General features: G+C 42.5%; 1 protein-coding gene across 1 annotated transcript in view; it reads right to left on the reverse strand.

Annotated features, from left to right (window-relative positions):
• The window catches only part of OTUD4 (OTU deubiquitinase 4), a 660142-nt gene that overhangs the window by 496742 nt on the left and 142071 nt on the right, over nt 1-21329 (reverse strand). Inside the window, exon 5 of the mRNA XM_053700214.1 lies at nt 16850-16922. Within this exon, the coding sequence (XP_053556189.1) occupies nt 16850-16922 (73 nt within the window). The remainder of the gene's footprint in view (nt 1-16849; nt 16923-21329) is intronic.

The raw sequence follows: 21329 nt of genomic DNA on the forward strand, positions 1-21329 counted from the left end.
GGTCGAACGGACCTAGAACAAGAAGGTCTCGTCTCAAAGGTAGCTTCCATGGTGGAGCCGATGACATATTCATCAGATCTGCATACCAAGTCCTGCGTGGCCACGCAGGAGCTATCAAAATCACCGACGCCCTCTCCTGATTGATCCTGGCTACCAGCCTGGGGATGAGAGGAAACGGCGGGAACACATAAGCTAGTTTGAAGGTCCAAGGTGCTACTAGTGCATCCACTAGAGCCGCCTTGGGATCCCTGGATCTGTACCCGTAGTAAGGAACTCTGAAGTTCTGACGAGAGGCCATCAGATCCATGTCTGGAATGCCCCACGGTTGAGTGACTTGGGCAAAGATTTCCGGATGGAGTTCCCACTCCCCCGGATGCAATGTCTGACGACTCAGAAAATCCGCTTCCCAATTTTCCACTCCTGGGATGTGGATAGCAGACAGGTGGCAGGAGTGAGACTCCGCCCATAGAATGATGTTGGTCACTTCTTCCATCGCTAGGGAACTCCTTGTTCCCCCCTGATGGTTGATGTATGAACTTGGCCCTCGCTAACTGAGGCCAAGCTTTGAGAGCATTGAATATCGCTCTCAGTTCCAGAATATTTATCGGTAGAAGAGATTCTACCCGAGACCAAAGACCCTGAGCTTTCAGGGATGCCCAGACCGCGCCCCATCCCATCAGACTGGCGTCGGTCGTGACAATGACCCACTCTGGTCTGCGGAAGGTCATCCCTTGTGACAGGTTGTCCAGGGACAGCCACCAACGGAAAGAGTCTCTGGTCCTCTGATTTACTTGTATCTTCGGAGACAAGTCTGAATAGTCCCCATTCCACTGACTGAGCATGAACAGTTGAAATGGTCTTAGATGAATGCGCACAAAAGGAACTATGTCCATTGCCGCTACCATCAAACCTATCACTTCCATGCACTGCGCTATGGAAGGAAGAGGAACGGAATGAAGTATCCGACAAGAGTCTAGAAGTTTTGTTTTTCTGGCTGCTGTCAGAAAAATCCTCATTTCTAAGGAGTCTATTATAGTTCCCAAGAAGGGAACCCTCGTTGACGGAGATAGAGAACTCTTTTCCACGTTCACTTTCCATCCGTGAGATCTGAGAAAGGCCAGGACAATGTCCGTGTGAGCCTTTACTTGAGGAAGGGACGACGCTCGAATCAGAATGTCGTCCAAGTAAGGTACTACAGCAATGCCCCTTGGTCTTAGCACCGCCAGAAGGGACCCTAGTACCTATGCGAAAATCCTTGAAATCCACCTTGGTCATGAATTGACCTTCCTGGATGGAAGGAAGAAGTGTTCGAATGGTTTCCATCTTGAACGATGGAACCTTGAGAAACTTGTTCAAGATCTTGAGATCTAAGATTGGTCTGAACGTTCCCTCTTTTTTGGGAACTATGAACAGATTGGAGTAGAACCCCATCCCTTGTTCTCCTAATGGAACAGGATGAATCACTCCCATTTTTAGCAGGTCTTCTACCCAATGTAAGAATGCCTGTCTTCTTATGTGGTCTGAAGACAACTGAGACCTGTGGAACCTCCCCCTTGGAGGAAACCCCTTGAACTCCAGAGAATAACCTTGGGAGACTATTTCTAGCGCCCAAGGATCCAGAACATCTCTTGCCCCAGCCTGAGCGAAGAGAGAGAGTCTGCCCCCCACCAGATCCGGTCCCGGATCGGGGGCCCGCATTTCATGCTGTCTTGGTAGCAGTGGCAGGTTTCCTGGCCTGCTTTCCTTTGTTCCAGCCTTGCATAGGTCTCCAGGCTGGATTGGCTTGAGAAGTATTACCTTCCTGCTTAGAGGACGTAGCCCTTGGGGCTGATCCGTTTCTGCGAAAGGGACGAAACTTAGGTTTATTTTTGGTCTTGAAAAGACCTATCCTGAGGAAGGGCGTGGCCCTTGCCCCCAGTGATATCAGAGATAATCTCTTTCAAGTCAGGGCCAAAGAGTGTTTTCCCCTTGAAAGGAATGTTAAGCAATTTGTTCTTGGAAGACGCATCCGCTGCCCAAGATTTTAACCAAAGCGCTCTGCGCCACAATAGCAAACCCAGAATTTTTTCGCCGCTAACCTAGCCAATTGCAAGGTGGCGTCTAGGGTGAAAGAATTAGCCAATTAAGAGCACGAATTCTGTCCATAATCTCCCCATAAGAAGAAGAATTACTAATAATCGCCTTTCCTAGCTCATCAAACTAGAAACACGCGGCTGCAGTGACAGGGACAATGCATGCAATTGGTTGTAGAAGGGAACCTTGCTGAACAAACATCTTTAGCAGACCTTCTAATTTTTTATCCATAGGATCTTGGAAAGCACAACTATCTTCTATGGGTATAGTGGCGCGCTTGTGTAGAGTAGAAACCGCCCCCTCGACCTTGGGGACTGTCTGCCATCAGTCCTTTCTGGGGTCGACTATAGGAAAACAATTTTATAAATATGGGGGGAGGTACTAAAGGTATACCGGGCCTGTCCCATTCTTTACTAACAATGTACGCCACCCGCTTGGATATAGGAAAAGCTTCGGGGGGCCCCGGGGCCTCTAAGAACTTTTCCATTTTACATAGTGGTTCTGGAATGACCAGATAATCACAATCATCCAAATTGGATAACACCTCCTTAAGCAGAGCGCGGAGATGTTCCAACTTAAATTTAAAAGTAATCACATCAGGTTCAGCTTGTTGAGAAATGTTTCCTGAATCTGAAATTTCTCCCTCAGACAAAACCTCCCTGGCCCCCTCAGACTGGTGTAGGGGCCCTTCAGAAACCATATCATCAGCGTTCTCATGCTCTACAGAATTTTCTAAAACAGAGCAGTCGCGCTTTTGCTGATAAGCGGGCATATTGGCTAAAATGTTTTTGATAGAATTATCCATTACAGCCGTTAAATGTTGCATAGTAAGGAGTATTGGCGCACTAGATGTACTAGGGGCCTCCTGTATGGGCAAGACTGGTGTAGACGAAGGAGGGGATGATGCAGTACCATGCTTACTCCCCTCACTTGAGGAATCATCTTGGGCATCATTTTTACTAAATTTTTTTTATGACATATAGTTAAATGAGAAGGAACCTTGGTTTCCCCACAGTCAGAACACAATCTATCTGGTAGTTCAGACATGTTAAACAGGCATAAACTTGATAACAAAGCACAAAAAACGTTTTAAAATAAAACCGTTACTGTCACTTTAAATTTTAAACTAAACACACTTTATTACTGCAATTGCGAAAAAGTATGAAGGAATTGTTCAAAATTCACCAAAATTTCACCACAGTGTCTTAAAGCCTTAAAAGTATTGCACACCAAATTTGGAAGCTTTAACCCTTAAAATAACGGAACCGGAGCCGTTTTTATATTTAACCCCTTTACAGTCCCTGGAATCTGCTTTGCTGAGACCCAACCAAGCCCAAAGGGGAATACGATACCAAATGATGCCTTCAGAAAGACTTTTCTATGTATCAGAGCTCCACACACATGCAGCTGCATGCCATGCTGTCCTCAAAAACAAGTGCGCCATACCGGCGCGAAAATGAGGCTCTGACTATGATTAGGGAAAGCCCCTAAAGAATAAGGTGTCAAAAACAGTGCCTGCCGATATAATCATATCAAAATACCCAGAATAAATGATTCCTCAAGGCTAAATATGTGTTAATAATGAATCGATTTAGCCCAGAAAAAGTCTACAGTCTTAATAAGCCCTTGTGAAGCCCTTATTTACTATCTTAATAAACATGGCTTACCGGATCCCATAGGGAAAATGACAGCTTCCAGCATTACATCGTCTTGTTAGAATGTGTCATACCTCAAGCAGTAAGAGACTGCACACTGTTCCCCCAACTGAAGTTAATTGCTCTCAACAGTCCTGTGTGGAACAGCCATGGATTTTAGTTACGGTGCTAAAATCATTTTCCTCATACAAACAGAAATCTTCATCTCTTTTCTGTTTCTGAGTAAATAGTACATACCAGCACTATTTTAAAATAACAAACTCTTGATTGAATAATAAAAACTACAGTTAAACACTAAAAAACTCTAAGCCATCTCCGTGGAGATGTTGCCTGTACAACGGCAAAGAGAATGACTGGGGTAGGCGGAGCCTAGGAGGGATCATGTGACCAGCTTTGCTGGGCTCTTTGCCATTTCCTGTTGGGGAAGAGAATATCCCACAAGTAAGGATGACGCCGTGGACCGGACACACCTATGTTGGAGAAATAAACTCTTGCTTGAAGAAAAATAAAAACTAACAGTTTATCACCTCTTCCACTTTACCCTTCCTGCTTAGAGCCGGCAAAGAGAATGACTGGGGGGTGGAGTTAAGGGGGAGCTATATAGACAGCTCTGCTGTGGGTGCTCTCTTTGCCACTTCCTGTTGGGAAGGATAATATCCCACAAGTAAGGATGAAACCGTGGACTCGGTACATCTTGCAAAAGAAATTGGGTTCAGTGTCCCTTTAAGCACTACTGACACAGATGTATGAACCTCAGAGGTCATTAGGGAAATGTCTATCCCCTTCACTGGTGAAGAGGTACCTGCTTTCACAAGCCAAACTGTATCCCTATGGATTGCTTTTTTAACAAGATCATTTATTTCTATTTTCTACAAATATCTCAAAAGCACACACAAAATGTTCTGCAATCAAGGAATTGTTATAATGTTAGACCAAAGATATAAGGCATCTGCCCACTCAAAAGAATTTAGAACAACAAAACACATTCACTGCAGTAATATTAACCCAGAGCTTCCCAATTACGATTAGGCCTGGAATAGGTCTAGGTATATAATTATAAAAACACAAAAATGTTATTATTGTTAACGTTTTGAAAAAACATAATTTATGCTTACCTGATAAATTCCTTTCTTCTGTTGTGTGATCAGTCCACGGGTCATCATTACTTCTGGGATATAACTCCTCCCCAACAGGAAATGCAAGAGGATTCACCCAGCAGAGCTGCATATAGCTCCTCCCCTCTACGTCAGTCCCAGTCATTCGACCAAGAATCAACGAGAAAGGAGAAACCAAGGGTGAAGTGGTGACTGGAGTATAATTTAAAAGATATTTACCTGCCTTAAAAAACAGGGCGGGCCGTGGACTGATCACACAACAGAAGAAAGGAATTTATCAGGTAAACATAAATTATGTTTTCTTCTGTTATGTGTGATCAGTCCACGGGTCATCATTACTTCTGGGATACCAATACCAAAGCAAAAGTACACGGATGACGGGAGGGATAGGCAGGCTCATTATACAGAAGGAACCACTGCCTGAAGAACCTTTCTCCCAAAAAATAGCCTCCGAAGAAGCAAAAGTGTCAAATTTGTAAAATTTGGAAAAAGTATGAAGCGAAGACCAAGTTGCAGCCTTGCAAATCTGTTCAACAGAGGCCTCATTCTTAAAGGCCCAAGTGGAAGCCACAGCTCTAGTAGAATGAGCTGTAATTCTTTCAGGAGGCTGCTGTCCAGCAGTCTCATAGGCTAAACGAATTATGCTACGAAGCCAGAAGGAGAGAGAGGTAGCCGAAGCCTTATGACCTCTCCTCTGACCAGAGTACACGACAAACAGGGAAGACGTTTGTCGAAAATCCTTAGTTGCCTGCAAGTAGAACTTGAGGGCACGAACTACATCCAGATTGTGTAGAAGACGTTCCTTCTTTGAAGAAGGATTCGGGCACAGGGAAGGAACCACGATCTCTTGATTGATGTTCCTGTTAGTGACTACCTTAGGTAAGAACCCAGGTTTAGTACGCAGAACTACCTTATCTGAATGAAAAATCAAATAAGGAGAATCACAATGTAAAGCTGATAACTCAGAGACTCTCCGAGCCGAAGAAATAGCCATTAAAAATAACACTTTCCAAGATAACAACTTTATATCAATGGAATGAAGGGGTTCAAACGGAACTCCTTGTAGAACGTTAAGAACAAGGTTTAAACTCCATGGCGGAGCAACAGTTTTAAACACAGGCTTGATTCTAGCTAAAGCCTGACAAAAGGCCTGGACGTCTGGATTTTCTGACAGACGCCTGTGCAACAAGATGGACAGAGCTGAGATCTGTCCCTTTAATGAACTAGCCGATAAACCCTTTTCTAAACCTTCTTGTAGAAAGGACAATATCCTAGGAATCCTAACCTTACTCCAGGAGTAACCTTTGGATTCGCACCAGTATAGGTATTTACGCCATATCTTATGGTAAATCCTTCTGGTAACAGGCTTCCTAGCCTGTATCAGGGTATCAATAACCGACTCAGAAAAACCACGTTTTGATAAAATCAAGCGTTCAATTTCCAAGCAGTCAGCTTCAGAGAAGTTAGATTTTGATGTTTGAATGGACCCTGTATCAGAAGGTCCTGTCTTAGAGGTAGAGACCAAGGCGGACAGGATGACATGTCCACTAGATCTGCATACCAAGTCCTGCGTGGCCATGCAGGCGCTATTAGAATCACTGATGCTCTCTCCTGTTTGATTTTGGCAATCAATCGAGGAAGCAGCGGGAAGGGTGGAAACACATAAGCCATCCCGAAGTTCCAAGGTGCTGTCAAAGCATCTATCAGAACCGCTCCCGGATCCCTGGATCTGGACCCGTAGCGAGGAAGTTTGGCGTTCTGGCGAGACGCCATGAGATCTATCTCTGGTTTGCCCCAACGTCGAAGTATTTGGGCAAAGACCTCCGGATGAAGTTCCCACTCCCCCGGATGAAAAGTCTGGCGACTCAAGAAATCCGCCTCCCAGTTCTCCACTCCCGGGATGTGGATTGCTGACAGGTGGCAAGAGTGAGACTCTGCCCAGCGAATTATCTTTGATACTTCCATCATTGCTAGGGAGCTTCTTGTCCCTCCTTGATGGTTGATGTAAGCTACAGTCGTGATGTTGTCCGACTGAAACCTGATGAACCCCCGAGTTTTTAACTGGGGCCAAGCCAGAAGGGCATTGAGAACTGCTCTCAATTCCAGAATGTTTATTGGTAGGAGACTTTCCTCCTGATTCCATAGTCCCTGAGCCTTCAGAGAATTCCAGACAGCGCCCCAACCTAGTAGGCTGGCGTCTGTTGTTACAATTGTCCAGTCCGGCCTGCTGAATGGCATCCCCCTGGACAGATGTGGCCGAGAAAGCCACCATAGAAGAGAGTTTCTGGTCTCTTGATCCAGATTCAGAGTAGGGGACAAGTCTGAGTAATCCCCATTCCACTGACTCAGCATGCACAATTGCAGCGGTCTGAGATGTAGACGTGCAAAGGGTACTATGTCCATTGCTGCTACCATTAAGCCGATCACCTCCATGCATTGAGCTACTGACGGGAGTTGAATGGAATGAAGGACACGGCATGCATTTAGAAGCTTTGTTAATCTGTCTTCTGTCAGATAAATCTTCATTTCTACAGAATCTATAAGAGTCGCCAAGAATGGAACTCTTGTGAGAGGAAAGAGAGAACTCTTCTTTTCGTTCACTTTCCATCCATGCGACCTTAGAAATGCCAGAACTAACTCTGTATGAGACTTGGCAGTTTGAAAGCTTGAAGCTTGTATCAGAATGTCGTCTAGGTACGGAGCTACAGAAATTCCTCGCGGTCTTAGTACCGCCAGAAGGGCACCCAGAACCTTTGTGAAGATTCTTGGAGCCGTAGCCAATCCGAATGGAAGAGCTACAAACTGGTAATGCCTGTCTAAGAAGGCAAACCTTAGATACCGGTAATGATCTTTGTGAATCGGTATGTGAAGGTAAGCATCCTTTAAATCCACTGTGGTCATGTACTGACCCTTTTGGATCATGGGTAAGATTGTCCGAATAGTTTCCATTTTGAACGATGGAACTCTTAGGAATTTGTTTAGGATCTTTAAATCCAAGATTGGCCTGAAAGTTCCCTCTTTTTTGGGAACCACAAACAGGTTTGAGTAAAACCCTTGTCCTTGTTCCGACCGCGGAACCGGATGGATCACTCCCATTAATAACAGATCTTGTACACAGCGTAGAAACGCTTCTTTCTTTATCTGGTTTGTTGACAACCTTGACAGATGAAATCTCCCTCTTGGGGGAGAGAATTTGAAGTCTAGAAGGTATCCCTGAGATATGATCTCTAGCGCCCAGGGATCCTGAACATCTCTTGCCCAAGCCTGGGCGAAGAGAGAGAGTCTGCCCCCCACTAGATCCGGTCCCGGATCGGGGGCCCTCGATTCATGCTGTCTTAGGGGCAGCAGCAGGTTTCCTGACCTGCTTGCCCTTGTTCCAGGACTGGTTAGGTTTCCAGCCTTGTCTGTAACGAGCAACAGCTCCTTCCTGTTTTGGTGCAGTGGAAGTTGGTGCTGCTCCTGCTTTGAAATTCCGAAAGGGACGAAAATTAGACTGTCTAGCCTTAGCTTTGACTTTGTCTTGAGGCAGGGCGTGGCCCTTACCTCCTGTAATGTCAGCGATAATTTCTTTCAAACCGGGCCCAAATAAAGTTTGCCCCTTGAAAGGTATATTAAGTAATTTGGACTTAGAAGTTACATCAGCTGACCAGGATTTTAGCCACAGCGCCCTACGTGCCTGAATGGCGAATCCTGAGTTCTTAGCCGTAAGTTTGGTTAAATGTACTACGGCCTCCGAAATGAATGAATTAGCTAGTTTAAGGACTCTAAGCCTGTCCGTAATGTCGTCCAGCGTAGCTGAACTAAGGTTCTCTTCCAGAGACTCAATCCAAAATGCTGCCGCAGCCGTAATCGGCGCGATGCATGCAAGGGGTTGCAATATAAAACCTTGTTGAACAAACATTTTCTTAAGGTAACCCTCTAATTTTTTATCCATTGGGTCTGAAAAAGCACAGCTATCCTCCACCGGGATAGTGGTACGCTTAGCTAAAGTAGAAACTGCTCCCTCCACCTTAGGGACCGTTTGCCATAAGTCCCGTGTGGTGGCGTCTATTGGAAACATCTTTCTAAATATTGGAGGGGGTGAGAACGGCACACCGGGTCTATCCCACTCCTTAGTAACAATTTCAGTTAGTCTCTTAGGTATAGGAAAAACGTCAGTACTCGCCGGTACCGCAAAGTATTTATCCAACCTACACAATTTCTCTGGTATTGCAACAGTGTTACAATCATTAAGAGCCGCTAAAACCTCCCCTAGTAATACACGGAGGTTCTCCAATTTAAATTTAAAATTTGAAATATCTGAATCCAATCTGTTTGGATCAGAACCGTCACCCACAGAATGAAGCTCTCCGTCCTCATGCTCTGCAAGCTGTGACGCAGTATCAGACATGGCTCTAGTATTATCAGCGCACTCTGTTCTCACCCCAGAGTGATCACGCTTGCCTCTTAGTTCTGGTAATTTAGCCAAAACTTCAGTCATAACAGTAGCCATATCTTGTAATGTTATCTGTAATGGCCGCCCAGATGTACTAGGCGCCACAATATCACGCACCTCCCGGGCGGGAGATGCAGGTACTGACACGTGAGGCGAGTTAGTCGGCATAACTCTCCCCTCGCTGTTTGGTGAAATTTGTTCAATTTGTACAGATTGGCTTTTATTTAAAGTAGCATCAATACAGTTAGTACATAAATTTCTATTGGGCTCCACCTTGGCATTGGAACAAATGACACAGGTATCTTCCTCTGAATCAGACATGTTTAACACACTAGCAAATAAACTTGCAACTTGGTTACAATCTTATTTAACAAAAACGTACTGTGCCTCAAAGAAGCACTAAACGATTAAATGACAGTTGAAATAATGAACTGAAAAACAGTTATAGCATCAATCCTTGAAAACAACACAACTTTTAGCAAAGGTTTGTTCCCATTAGTAAAGTAACAATAATTAAATTTGAAACATAAAAATTACAGAGCAACGTTTTTAATCACAGTCAATATATAAGTCTCACAGCTCTGCTGAGAGAATCTACCTCCCTTCAAAGAAGTTTGAAGACCCCTGAGTTATGTTAGAGATGAACCGGATCATGCAGGAAATACAAGAGTAACTGACTGGAAATTCTTGATGCGTAGCAAAGAGCGCCAAAAACGGCCCCTCCCCCTCACACACAGCAGTGAGAGAGAAACGAAACTGTCACAGTTAAAACAAGCAACTGCCAAGTGGAAAAACATAATTTATGCTTACCTGATAAATTCCTTTCTTCTGTTGTGTGATCAGTCCACGGGTCATCATTACTTCTGGGATATAACTCCTCCCCAACAGGAAATGCAAGAGGATTCACCCAGCAGAGCTGCACATAGCTCCTCCCCTCTACGTCAGTCCCAGTCATTCGACCAAGAATCAACGAGAAAGGAGTAACCAAGGGTGAAGTGGTGACTGGAGTATAATTTTAAAAGATATTTACCTGCCTTAAAAACAGGGCGGGCCGTGGACTGATCACACAACAGAAGAAAGGAATTTATCAGGTAAGCATAAATTATGTTTTCTTCTGTTATGTGTGATCAGTCCACGGGTCATCATTACTTCTGGGATACCAATACCAAAGCAAAAGTACACGGATGACGGGAGGGATAGGCAGGCTCATTATACAGAAGGAACCACTGCCTGAAGAACCTTTCTCCCAAAAATAGCCTCCGAAGAAGCAAAAGTGTCAAATTTGTAAAATTTGGAAAAAGTATGAAGCGAAGACCAAGTTGCAGCCTTGCAAATCTGTTCAACAGAGGCCTCATTCTTAAAGGCCCAAGTGGAAGCCACAGCTCTAGTAGAGTGAGCTGTAATTCTTTCAGGAGGCTGCTGTCCAGCAGTCTCATAGGCTAAACGTATTATGCTACGAAGCCAAAAAGAGAGAGAGGTAGCAGAAGCTTTTTGACCTCTCCTCTGTCCAGAATAAACGACAAACAGGGAAGAAGTTTGGCGAAAATCTTTAGTTGCCTGCAAGTAGAACTTGAGGGCACGAACTACATCCAGATTGTGTAGAAGACGTTCCTTCTTTGAAGAAGGATTTGGGCACAAGGATGGAACAACAATCTCTTGATTGATGTTCCTGTTAGTGACTACCTTAGGTAAGAACCCAGGTTTAGTACGCAGAACTACCTTGTCTGAGTGAAAAATCAGATAAGGAGAATCACAATGTAAGGCTGATAACTCAGAGACTCTTCGAGCCGAGGAAATAGCCATTAAAAACAGAACTTTCCAAGATAACAATTTTATATCAATGGAATGAAGGGGTTCAAACGGAACACCCTGTAAAACGTTAAGAACTAAGTTTAAACTCCATGGCGGAGCAACAGCTTTAAACACAGGCTTGATCCTAGCTAAAGCCTGACAAAAGGCCTGGACGTCTGGATTTTCTGACAGACGCCTGTGTAACAAGATGGACAGAGCTGAAATCTGTCCCTTTAATGAACTAGCTGATAAACCCTTTTCTAAACCTTCTTGTAGAAAAGACAATATCCTAGCGATCCTAACCTTACTCCAGGAGTAACCTTTGGATTCGCACCAGTATAGGTATTTACGCCATATTTTATGGTAAATCCTTCTGGTAACAGGCTTCCTAGCCTGTATCAGGGTATCAATAACCGACTCAGAAAAACCACGTTTTGATAAAATCAAGCGTTCAATTTCCAAGCAGTCAGCTTCAGAGAAGTTAGACTTTGGTGTTTGAATGGACCCTGAATCAGAAGGTCCTGTCTTAGAGGTAGAGACCAAGGCGGACAGGATGACATGTCCACTAGATCTGCATACCAAGTCCTGCGTGGCCATGCAGGCGCTATTAGAATCACTGATGCTCTCTCCTGTTTGATTTTGGCAATCAATCGAGGAAGCAGCGGGAAGGGTGGAAACACATAAGCCATCCCGAAGTTCCAAGGTGCTGTCAAAGCATCTATCAGAACCGCTCCCGGATCCCTGGATCTGGACCCGTAGCGAGGAAGTTTGGCGTTCTGGCGAGACGCCATGAGATCTATCTCTGGTTTGCCCCAACGTCGAAGTATTTGGGCAAAGACCTCCGGATGAAGTTCCCACTCCCCCGGATGAAAAGTCTGGCGACTCAAGAAATCCGCCTCCCAGTTCTCCACTCCCGGGATGTGGATTGCTGACAGGTGGCAAGAGTGAGACTCTGCCCAGCGAATTATCCTTGATACTTCCATCATTGCTAGGGAGCTTCTTGTCCCTCCCTGATGGTTGATGTAAGCTACAGTCGTGATGTTGTCCGACTGAAACCTGATGAACCCCCGAGTTGTTAATTGGGGCCAAGCCAGAAGGGCATTGAGAACTGCTCTCAATTCCAGAATGTTTATTGGAAGGAGACTCTCCTCCTGATTCCATAGTCCCTGAGCCTTCAGAGAATTCCAGACAGCGCCCCAACCTAGTAGGCTGGCGTCTGTTGTTACAATTGTCCAGTCTGGCCTGCTGAATGGCATCCCCCTGGACAGGTGTGGCCGATAAAGCCACCATAGAAGAGAATTTCTGGTCTCTTGATTCAGATTCAGAGTAGGGGACAAATCTGAGTAATCCCCATTCCACTGACCTAGCATGCACAATTGCAGCGGTCTGAGGTGTAGGCGTGCAAAAGGTACTATGTCCATTGCCGCTACCATTAAGCCGATCACCTCCATGCATTGAGCTACTGACGGGTGTTGAATGGAATGAAGGACACGGCATGCATTTTGAAGCTTTGTTAACCTGTCTTCTGTCAGGTAAATCTTCATTTCTACAGAATCTATAAGAGTCCCCAAGAATGGAACTCTTGTGAGAGGAAAAAGAGAACTCTTCTTTTCGTTCACTTTCCATCCATGCGACCTTAGAAATGCCAGAACTAGCTCTGTATGAGACTTGGCAGTTTGAAAGCTTGAAGCTTGTATTAGAATGTCGTCTAGGTACGGAGCTACCGAAATCCCTCGCGGTCTTAGTACCGCCAGAAGGGCACCCAGAACCTTTGTGAAGATTCTTGGAGCCGTAGCCAATCCGAATGGAAGAGCTACAAACTGGTAGTGCCTGTCTAAGAAGGCAAACCTTAGATACCGGTGATGATCTTTGTGGATCGGTATGTGAAGGTAAGCATCTTTTAAATCCACTGTGGTCATGTACTGACCCTTTTGGATCATGGGTAAGATTGTCCGAATAGTTTCCATTTTGAACGATGGAACTCTTAGGAATTTGTTTAGAATCTTTAAATCTAAGATTGGCCTGAAAGTTCCCTCTTTTTTGGGAACCACAAACAGGTTTGAGTAGAACCCTTGTCCTTGTTCCGACCGCGGAACCGGATGGATCACACCCATTAATAACAGATCTTGTACACAGCGTAGAAACGCTTCTTTCTTTATCTGGTTTGTTGACAACCTTGACAGATGAAATCTCCCTCTTGGGGGAGATAATTTGAAGTCTAGAAGGTATCCCTGAGATATGATCTCTAGTGCCCAGGGATCCTGAACATCTCTTGCCCAGGCCTGGGCGAAGAGAGAAAGTCTGCCCCCCACTAGATCCGGTCCCGGATCGGGGGCTTTCGGTTCATGCTGTCTTTGGGGCAGCAGCAGGTTTCCTGGTCTGCTTGCTCTTGTTCCAGGACTGGTTAGGCTTCCAGCCTTGCCTGTAACGAGCAACAGCTCCTTCCTGTTTTGGTGCAGTGGAGGTTGATGCTGCTCCTGTTTTGAAATTCCGAAAGGGACGAAAATTAGACTGTCTAGCCTTAGCTTTGGCTTTGTCTTGAGGTAGGGCGTGGCCCTTACCTCCTGTAATGTCAGCGATAATTTCTTTCAAACCGGGCCCAAATAAAGACTGCCCCTTGAAAGGTATATTAAGTAATTTGGACTTAGAAGTAACATCAGCTGACCAGGATTTTAGCCACAGCGCCCTACGTGCCTGTATGGCGAATCCTGAGTTCTTAGCCGTAAGCTTGGTTAAATGTACTACGGCCTCCGAAATGAATGAATTAGCTAGTTTAAGGACTCTAAGCCTGTCCGTAATGTCGTCTAGCGTAGATGAACTAAGGTTCTCTTCCAGAGACTCAATCCAAAATGCTGCCGCAGCCGTAATCGGCGCGATACATGCAAGGGGTTGCAATATAAAACCTTGTTGAACAAACATTTTCTTAAGGAAACCCTCTAATTTTTTATCCATTGGATCTGAAAAAGCACAGCTATCCTCCACCGGGATAGTGGTACGCTTAGCTAAAGTAGAAACTGCTCCCTCCACCTTAGGGACCGTTTGCCATAAGTCCCGAGTGGTGGCGTCTATTGGAAACATCTTTCTAAATATTGGAGGGGGTGAGAACGGCACACCGGGTCTATCCCACTCCTTAGTAACAATTTCAGTTAGTCTCTTAGGTATAGGAAAAACGTCAGTACTCGCCGGTACCGCAAAGTATTTATCCAACCTACACAGTTTCTCTGGTATTGCAACGGTGTTACAATCATTGAGAGCTGCTAAGACCTCCCCTAGTAATACACGGAGGTTCTCCAATTTAAATTTAAAATTTGAAATATCTGAATCCAATCTGTTTGGATCAGAACCGTCACCCACAGAATGAAGCTCTCCGTCCTCATGCTCTGCAAGCTGTGACGCAGTATCAGACATGGCCCTAGTATTGTCAGCACACTCTGTTCTCACCCCAGAGTGATCACGCTTGCCTCTTAGTTCTGGTAATTTAGACAAAACTTCAGTCATAACAGTAGCCATATCTTGTAATGTTATCTGTAATGGCCGCCCAGATGTACTAGGCGCCATAATATCACGCACCTCCCGGGCGGGAGATGCAGGTACTGCCGCGTGAGGCGAGTTAGTCGGCATAACTCTCCCCTCGCTGTTTGGTGAAATTTGTTCACATTGTACAGATTGACTTTTATTTAAAGTAGCATCAATACAGTTAGTACATAAATTTCTATTGGGCTCCACCTTGGCATTGGAACAAATGACACAGATATCTTCCTCTGAGTCAGACATGTTTAACACACTAGCAATAAACTTGCAACTTGGTTATAACCTTTTTTAGTAAAAACGTACTGTGCCTCAAAGAGGAGCTAAACGATTAAATGATTAAATGACAGTTGAAATAATGAACTGAAAAACAGTTATACCATCAAACTTTAAAACAACACAACTTTTAGCAAAGGTTTGTTCCCATTAGTAAAATAACAATAATTAAATTTGACATAAAAATTACAGAGCAACGTTTTTATTCACAGTCAATATAAAATTCTCACAGCTCTGCTGAGAGAATCTACCTCCCTCCAAAGAAGTTTGAAGACCCCTGAGATCTGTCAGAGATGAACCGGATCATGCAGGAAATATAAGAGTAACTGACTGGAATTTTTTGATGCGTAGCAAAGAGCGCCAAAAACGGCCCCTCCCCCTCACACACAGCAGTGAAGAGAAACGAAACTGTCACAATTAAAAGCAAACAACTGCCAAGTGGAAAATAATGCCCAAATATTTATTCACTCAGTACCTCAGCAATGTAAACGATTCTACATTCCAGCAAAAACGTTTAACATGATAAATACTTATTAAAAGGATTAGTGACTTTTAACAGAGTAGTTCCGGTGAAATACCATCCCCAGAATACTGAAGTGTATACATACATGTCATTATAACGGTATGGCAGGATTTTCTCATCAATTCCATTCAGAAAATAAAAACTGCTACATACCTCAATGCAGATTCATCTGCCCGCTGTCCCCTGATCTGAAGCTTTTACCTCCCTCAGATGGCCGAGAACAGCAATATGATCTTAACTACTCCGGTTAAAATCATAGTAAAAAACTCTGGCAGATTCTTCCTCAAACTCTGCCAGAGAAGTAATAACACGCTCCGGTGCTATTGTAAAATAACAAACTTTTGATTGAAGTCATAAAAACTAAGTATAATCACCATAGTCCTCTCACACATCCTATCTAGTCGTTGGGTGCAAGAGAATGACTGGGACTGACGTAGAGGGGAGGAGCTATGTGCAGCTCTGCTGGGTGAATCCTCTTGCATTTCCTGTTGGGGAGGAGTTATATCCCAGAAGTAATGATGACCCGTGGACTGATCACACATAACAGAAGAAAATAATGCCCAAACATTTATTCACTCAGTACCTCAGAAAATGCAAACGATTCTACATTCCAGCAAAAACGTTTAACATAATAAATACCTATTAAAAGGTTTAATGTACTTTTTACAGAGTAATTCCAGTGAAGTACCATCCCCAGAATACTGAAGTGTAGAGTATACATACATGTCATTATAACGGTATGGCAGGATTTTCTCATCAATTCCATTCAGAAAATAAAAACTGCTACATACCTCAATGCAGATTCATCTGCCCGCTGTCCCCTGATCTGAAGCTTTTACCTCCCTCAGATGGCCGAGAAACAGCAATATGATCTTAACTACTCCGGTTAAAATCATAGTAAAAACTCTGGTAGATTCTTCTTCAAACTCTGCCAGAGAGGCAATAACACGCTCCGGTGCTATTGTAAAATAACAAACTTTTGATTGAAGTTATAAAAACTAAGTATAATCACCATAGTCCTCTCACACATCCTATCTAGTCGTTGGGTGCAAGAGAATGACTGGGACTGACGTAGAGGGGAGGAGCTATATGCAGCTCTGCTGGGTGAATCCTCTTGCATTTCCTGTTGGGGAGGAGTTATATCCCAGAAGTAATGATGACCCGTGGACTGATCACACATAACAGAAGAAATAGAAACTGTATATCCTTAAAATTCCATATCTTGGCTCATTTGTTACTTTTTAAGGGGGAGACAGAATCCCAAACCCCCACTTTGTAAGATGACATAAGAATCCGGTTTTATAAAATATGGAAGAGGTGCATGGTGAGAGCTACCGTTGGAATGGAGTAAAGATATGAAAAATTTCCATAAGCATGATTTACATTTTGTTTACCTATATCAGGGTTATAACAATAAATGCAGTTTATTAGATATATATATATATATACTAACCTTTTCCGAAAAGTTATTTTCAGTGACATAAGCAGGAGGAATATTAGGCTCTTGATAAATTACAAAATCTCTCCTGGAAAATAAAATAGAGAAAAACATTTTCTCATATATAGAGGTTTACATGTGCATACAAGTTTTATTTCAGCAGAATATACAGTATTCCTCAAATAAAATTAAAAACTATTTCCACTGTTAGCCTCTTCACTACGGGGAATTTCAGAGAAAAACGTAAATTACTAGGAATTTTTAACATTTTTGTCATCACTCTGTTTAAATGGACATGAAACCCAAAAAAATTATTTTATGATTCAGATAGAGAATACGATTTAAAAAAAGTTTCTAATGTACTTCTATTATGAAATTTGCTTAATACTTCATTCTTTGTTGAAGAGACATCTAGGTAGGTAGTGTGCATATGTATGGGGCACTACATCACAGCAAATAGTGCTGCCATCTAGTGCTGTTGCTCATGTATAACATTCTTGCAAAAATACTCCTATATAGTGCTGCACACACGTGCACACTGCTGAACTTATCATTTGTTAAAAAGCAGGAAGGTAACAAGAAAAAGAAAAAATTTGATAATAGAATCAATATGGAAAGTTGTTAAAATTGTATGTTCTATCTGAATAAATTTCAAGAAAATTAAGAAAATTTGGGGGTTTTATATGCCTTTAAACAGAAATAGAACTTTTAATTTTTTGATTTACCTATGAAAACTATTATTTTTAAAATTATACAACCCAAGGTATTTATCTAAGCCCATTTTAGTATATTTAATGCTACTATTTAGCTGTCAGATACGATCATATTAAAAAAAAACCTTTGGGTTTCTCACTGAAATTATTTACTTACACACTACTGCAGTCATATGACAAATGGTTGTAAAATCTTCTCTGGGATCCTGTTTGTTCAGAAATATCAGATATGCATGGCTTTGCTATTGCTTTTTGGCTATTAGAATGCAGCTTAGGGCTTTTTTTTTTTTTTTTTTTTGCAGTGTAGTTATCCCTCCTCAATACTCCCATCTCCCTGGTCCCCTTTAATGGGACAGTCAAGTAAAAACAAAACTCATGTTTCAAATAGGGCATGTAATTGTAAACAACTTTCCAATTTTCTTTTATCCCCAATTTTGCTTTGTTTTCTTGGTATTCTTAGTTGAAAGCTAAACCTAGGAGGCTCATATGCTAATTTCTTAGACCTTGAAGTACGCCTCTAATCTAAATGCATTTTGACAGTTTTTCACCACTAGAGGGCATTAGTTCGTGTGTCATATACAGTAGATAACATTGAGCTCATGCACTTGAATTTACCATGGACACAGCTCTGATTGGATAAAATGCAAGTCTGTCAAAAGAACTGAAATAAGGGGGAAGTCTGCTGAGGCTTAGACACAAGGTAATTATAGAGGTAAAACGCGTATAATTATAACTGTGTTGGATATGCAAAACTGGGGAATTGGTAATAAAGGGATTATCTATCTTTTAAAACAACAACAACAATTCTGGTGTTGGCTGTCCCTTTACACAGCTTTTTACCATCTTAGGTACTGGCAGCTGTCTGCCAGTACCCAGTTTATTTAGTATTTCTTGGTTTCCTTTTTTTCTGTAGTGTAGGGAATGCCCACTATCTCCCCCCCCCCCCCCTCCCCGCTGAAATCTTTAGTTAGCTTGTCCCCTTCTTTTAATTCCCCTTTTGCCGAAGTGAAGGTTCCCATCTTTCCCTCTCCCTTCAAAATTGTTTCTGCAGCATAGAGCCCCTTCCTCTGCCTCTGTGACGTCCACCTGCTTACCTTCTCACATCTCCCGCTGGCACAAGCAGTTAATTGCTACAGACGGTGACACACACAGTGTCACTGTCTGTAATAATCTGACATCTGCCCTCATATGATAAAGTACCAATCGTGCTCCGTTACCATATGATGCCTGCAGCTCAGGAACATCAGCTGCTTCCTGAAACTGCAACGTAGTTCTACGTTATGCGGTACGATGAGCATCATAGCACACAACGTAGATCTATGTAAATTTGGGTTAAGGGATTTTTAAAAAAAACAAAAATATGATTGTTAGTACAGACAATAAAAAAGTCTCAGTATTTTGTATAAACACAATTTAAGGAATATGTGTTAAAGCATTTTATTATTGTATTGTTGCTTGAACTGAACTGTGTTAAAGTCAGCTAAACAGCTGCAATGCACTACTGAACGCTATCTTAACACATCTGCTGAGCGGATGACAAGAGAAATGTGCATTGCCACCAATCACTAGCTGATTACAGAAGTGCATTTCTGTTTCGCCATATTCCTTTTCAAATGTTCCCAACGATTTCCAATAGGGTTAAGGTAAAGTGATTGTGCAGTGAAAGACATTGAAATTAGCACTCCTTGCTCTTTCTTGGCATGTTTAGTATTGTTGTTATGCAGGAAAATGAATTATATTCCACATATGTTTCAACCAGAAGGGAAGGCATGCCTCAGCAGAACAAAGTGATACTTCTCTTTGGTCAAAGTGCAGTTAATCTTATGCAAATCACCAACTCTAAAATAGACAAAGCATGTCTGCACTTGCATATTTCATATTCCGTATTTAATTGTAGATGACTCAGTAGTGTTCTAATCCTATACTGATAATTTCTCACATGATCTCTGCAATTGCAACCAAAAATTTAACATTTTTATTCATCAGTAAACAGGACATTTTTCCAGTCTTCCATGAAATTTCTGTATTATTTGGACCATGATAAATGTTTAGACTTTTGACAGAACTTTGCCAGTATTCTGTTGATGGTGCTTTTGCTTCCTAGGATAGGACGTTCCTGGTTCAGCTGTGCTTAAATTGTGGGTGCAGATGCTGTTCTATTTTATAGTGATATTAGCCGTACTGGTCTTCATATGGTGTGGTCACTTTACATCTGCCAGATATTCATTTGGATGAAAGGGACTTAGTTTCAGAAAATAACTTTAGTGTGCGTTGTACTGACCTGTCTTATAGAAATATTCAATATAGCTGCAATTTGGTCCCGGGAACGTTTTCCAGCACTCAGGAGAACATCTAGGTTCCTCTGACATAATTACAAAATATGCTTCAACTAATGTCCTTCAAAAGTGCATGAGCACTAGTATAAGCACTGGCAGGGCCATACTAATAGAATATCAAGTGTTGATCATTAAAAGACAAATTAACCTCACATATGTGCAAGAATGCCACAATTTGCATGAAATATATGAATATAAATATAATATATAGTATACGGTGTGTGAAGATTTGTATGTATATGTAAATATCAAGTAAAGATAATAAGTATCAACTGAATACCACTTTTTAATAAATGATCAAATAAAACCCATTTTGTGATAATGGATTTAAGACTTTTGGATACTACTGTATATGAAACAGATGGGTGAGAAGTAGAAATCTTTAACACAACCCAGCTGGGTCATCAAGTGGAACATTAAAATATAAAGATACAGTTTCTAATGACAGAATTTAGCTGATAAACCTCTTGACTTGATGTTTGTGAAGGGCTAGACCAAATACCCTGAACTACAATGCATTTACTGGAAATGTACAGGTGAAACTCGAAAAATTAGAATAATTAGAATGCAAAAGTTCATTTATTTCACTAATGCAACTTAAAAGGTGAAACTAATATATGAGATAGACTCATTACATACAAAGCAAGATAGTTCAAGCCGTGATTTGTCAGAATTGTGATGATTATGGCTTACAGCTCATGAAAACCACAAATCCACAATCTCAGAAAATTAGAATATTGTGAAAAGGTGCAATATTCTAGGCTCAAAGTGTCCCACTCTAATCAGCTAATTAAGCCATAACACATGAAAAGGGTTCCTGAGCCTTTAAATGGTCTCTCAGTCTGGTTCAGTAGGAATCACAATCATGGGAAAGACTGCTGACCTGACAGTTGTGCAGAAAACCATCACTGACACTCTCCATAAGGAGGGAAAGCCTCAAAATGTAATTGCAAAAGAAGCTGGATGTTCCCAAAGTGCTGAATCAAAGCACATTAATAGAAAGTTATGTGGAAGGGAAAAGTGTGGAAGAAAAAGGTGCACAAGCAGCAGGGATGACCGCAGCCTGGAGAGGATTGTCAGGAAAAGGCCATTCAAAAGTGTTGGGGACTTTCACAAGAGCCACCACACACAGACGGATCCTGGACATGGGTTTCAAGTGTCGTATTCCTCCTGTCAAGCCACTCCTAAACAACAAACAACGTCAGAAGCGTCTTACCTGGGCTAAAGAAAAACAGCCCTGGTCTGTTGCTCAGTGGTCCAAAGTCCTCTTTTCTGATGAGAGCAAATTTTGCATCTCATTTGGAAACCAAGGACCCAGAGTATGGAGAAAGAATTGAGAGGCACACACTACAAGATGCTTAAAGTCCAGTGTGAAGTTTCCACAGTCTGTGTTGATTTGGGGAGCCATGTCATCTGCTGGTGTTGGTCCACTGTGCTTCATTAAGT

This window comes from Bombina bombina, chromosome 2 (assembly GCF_027579735.1).
Source record: "Bombina bombina isolate aBomBom1 chromosome 2, aBomBom1.pri, whole genome shotgun sequence".
NCBI lineage: Eukaryota > Metazoa > Chordata > Amphibia > Anura > Bombinatoridae > Bombina > Bombina bombina.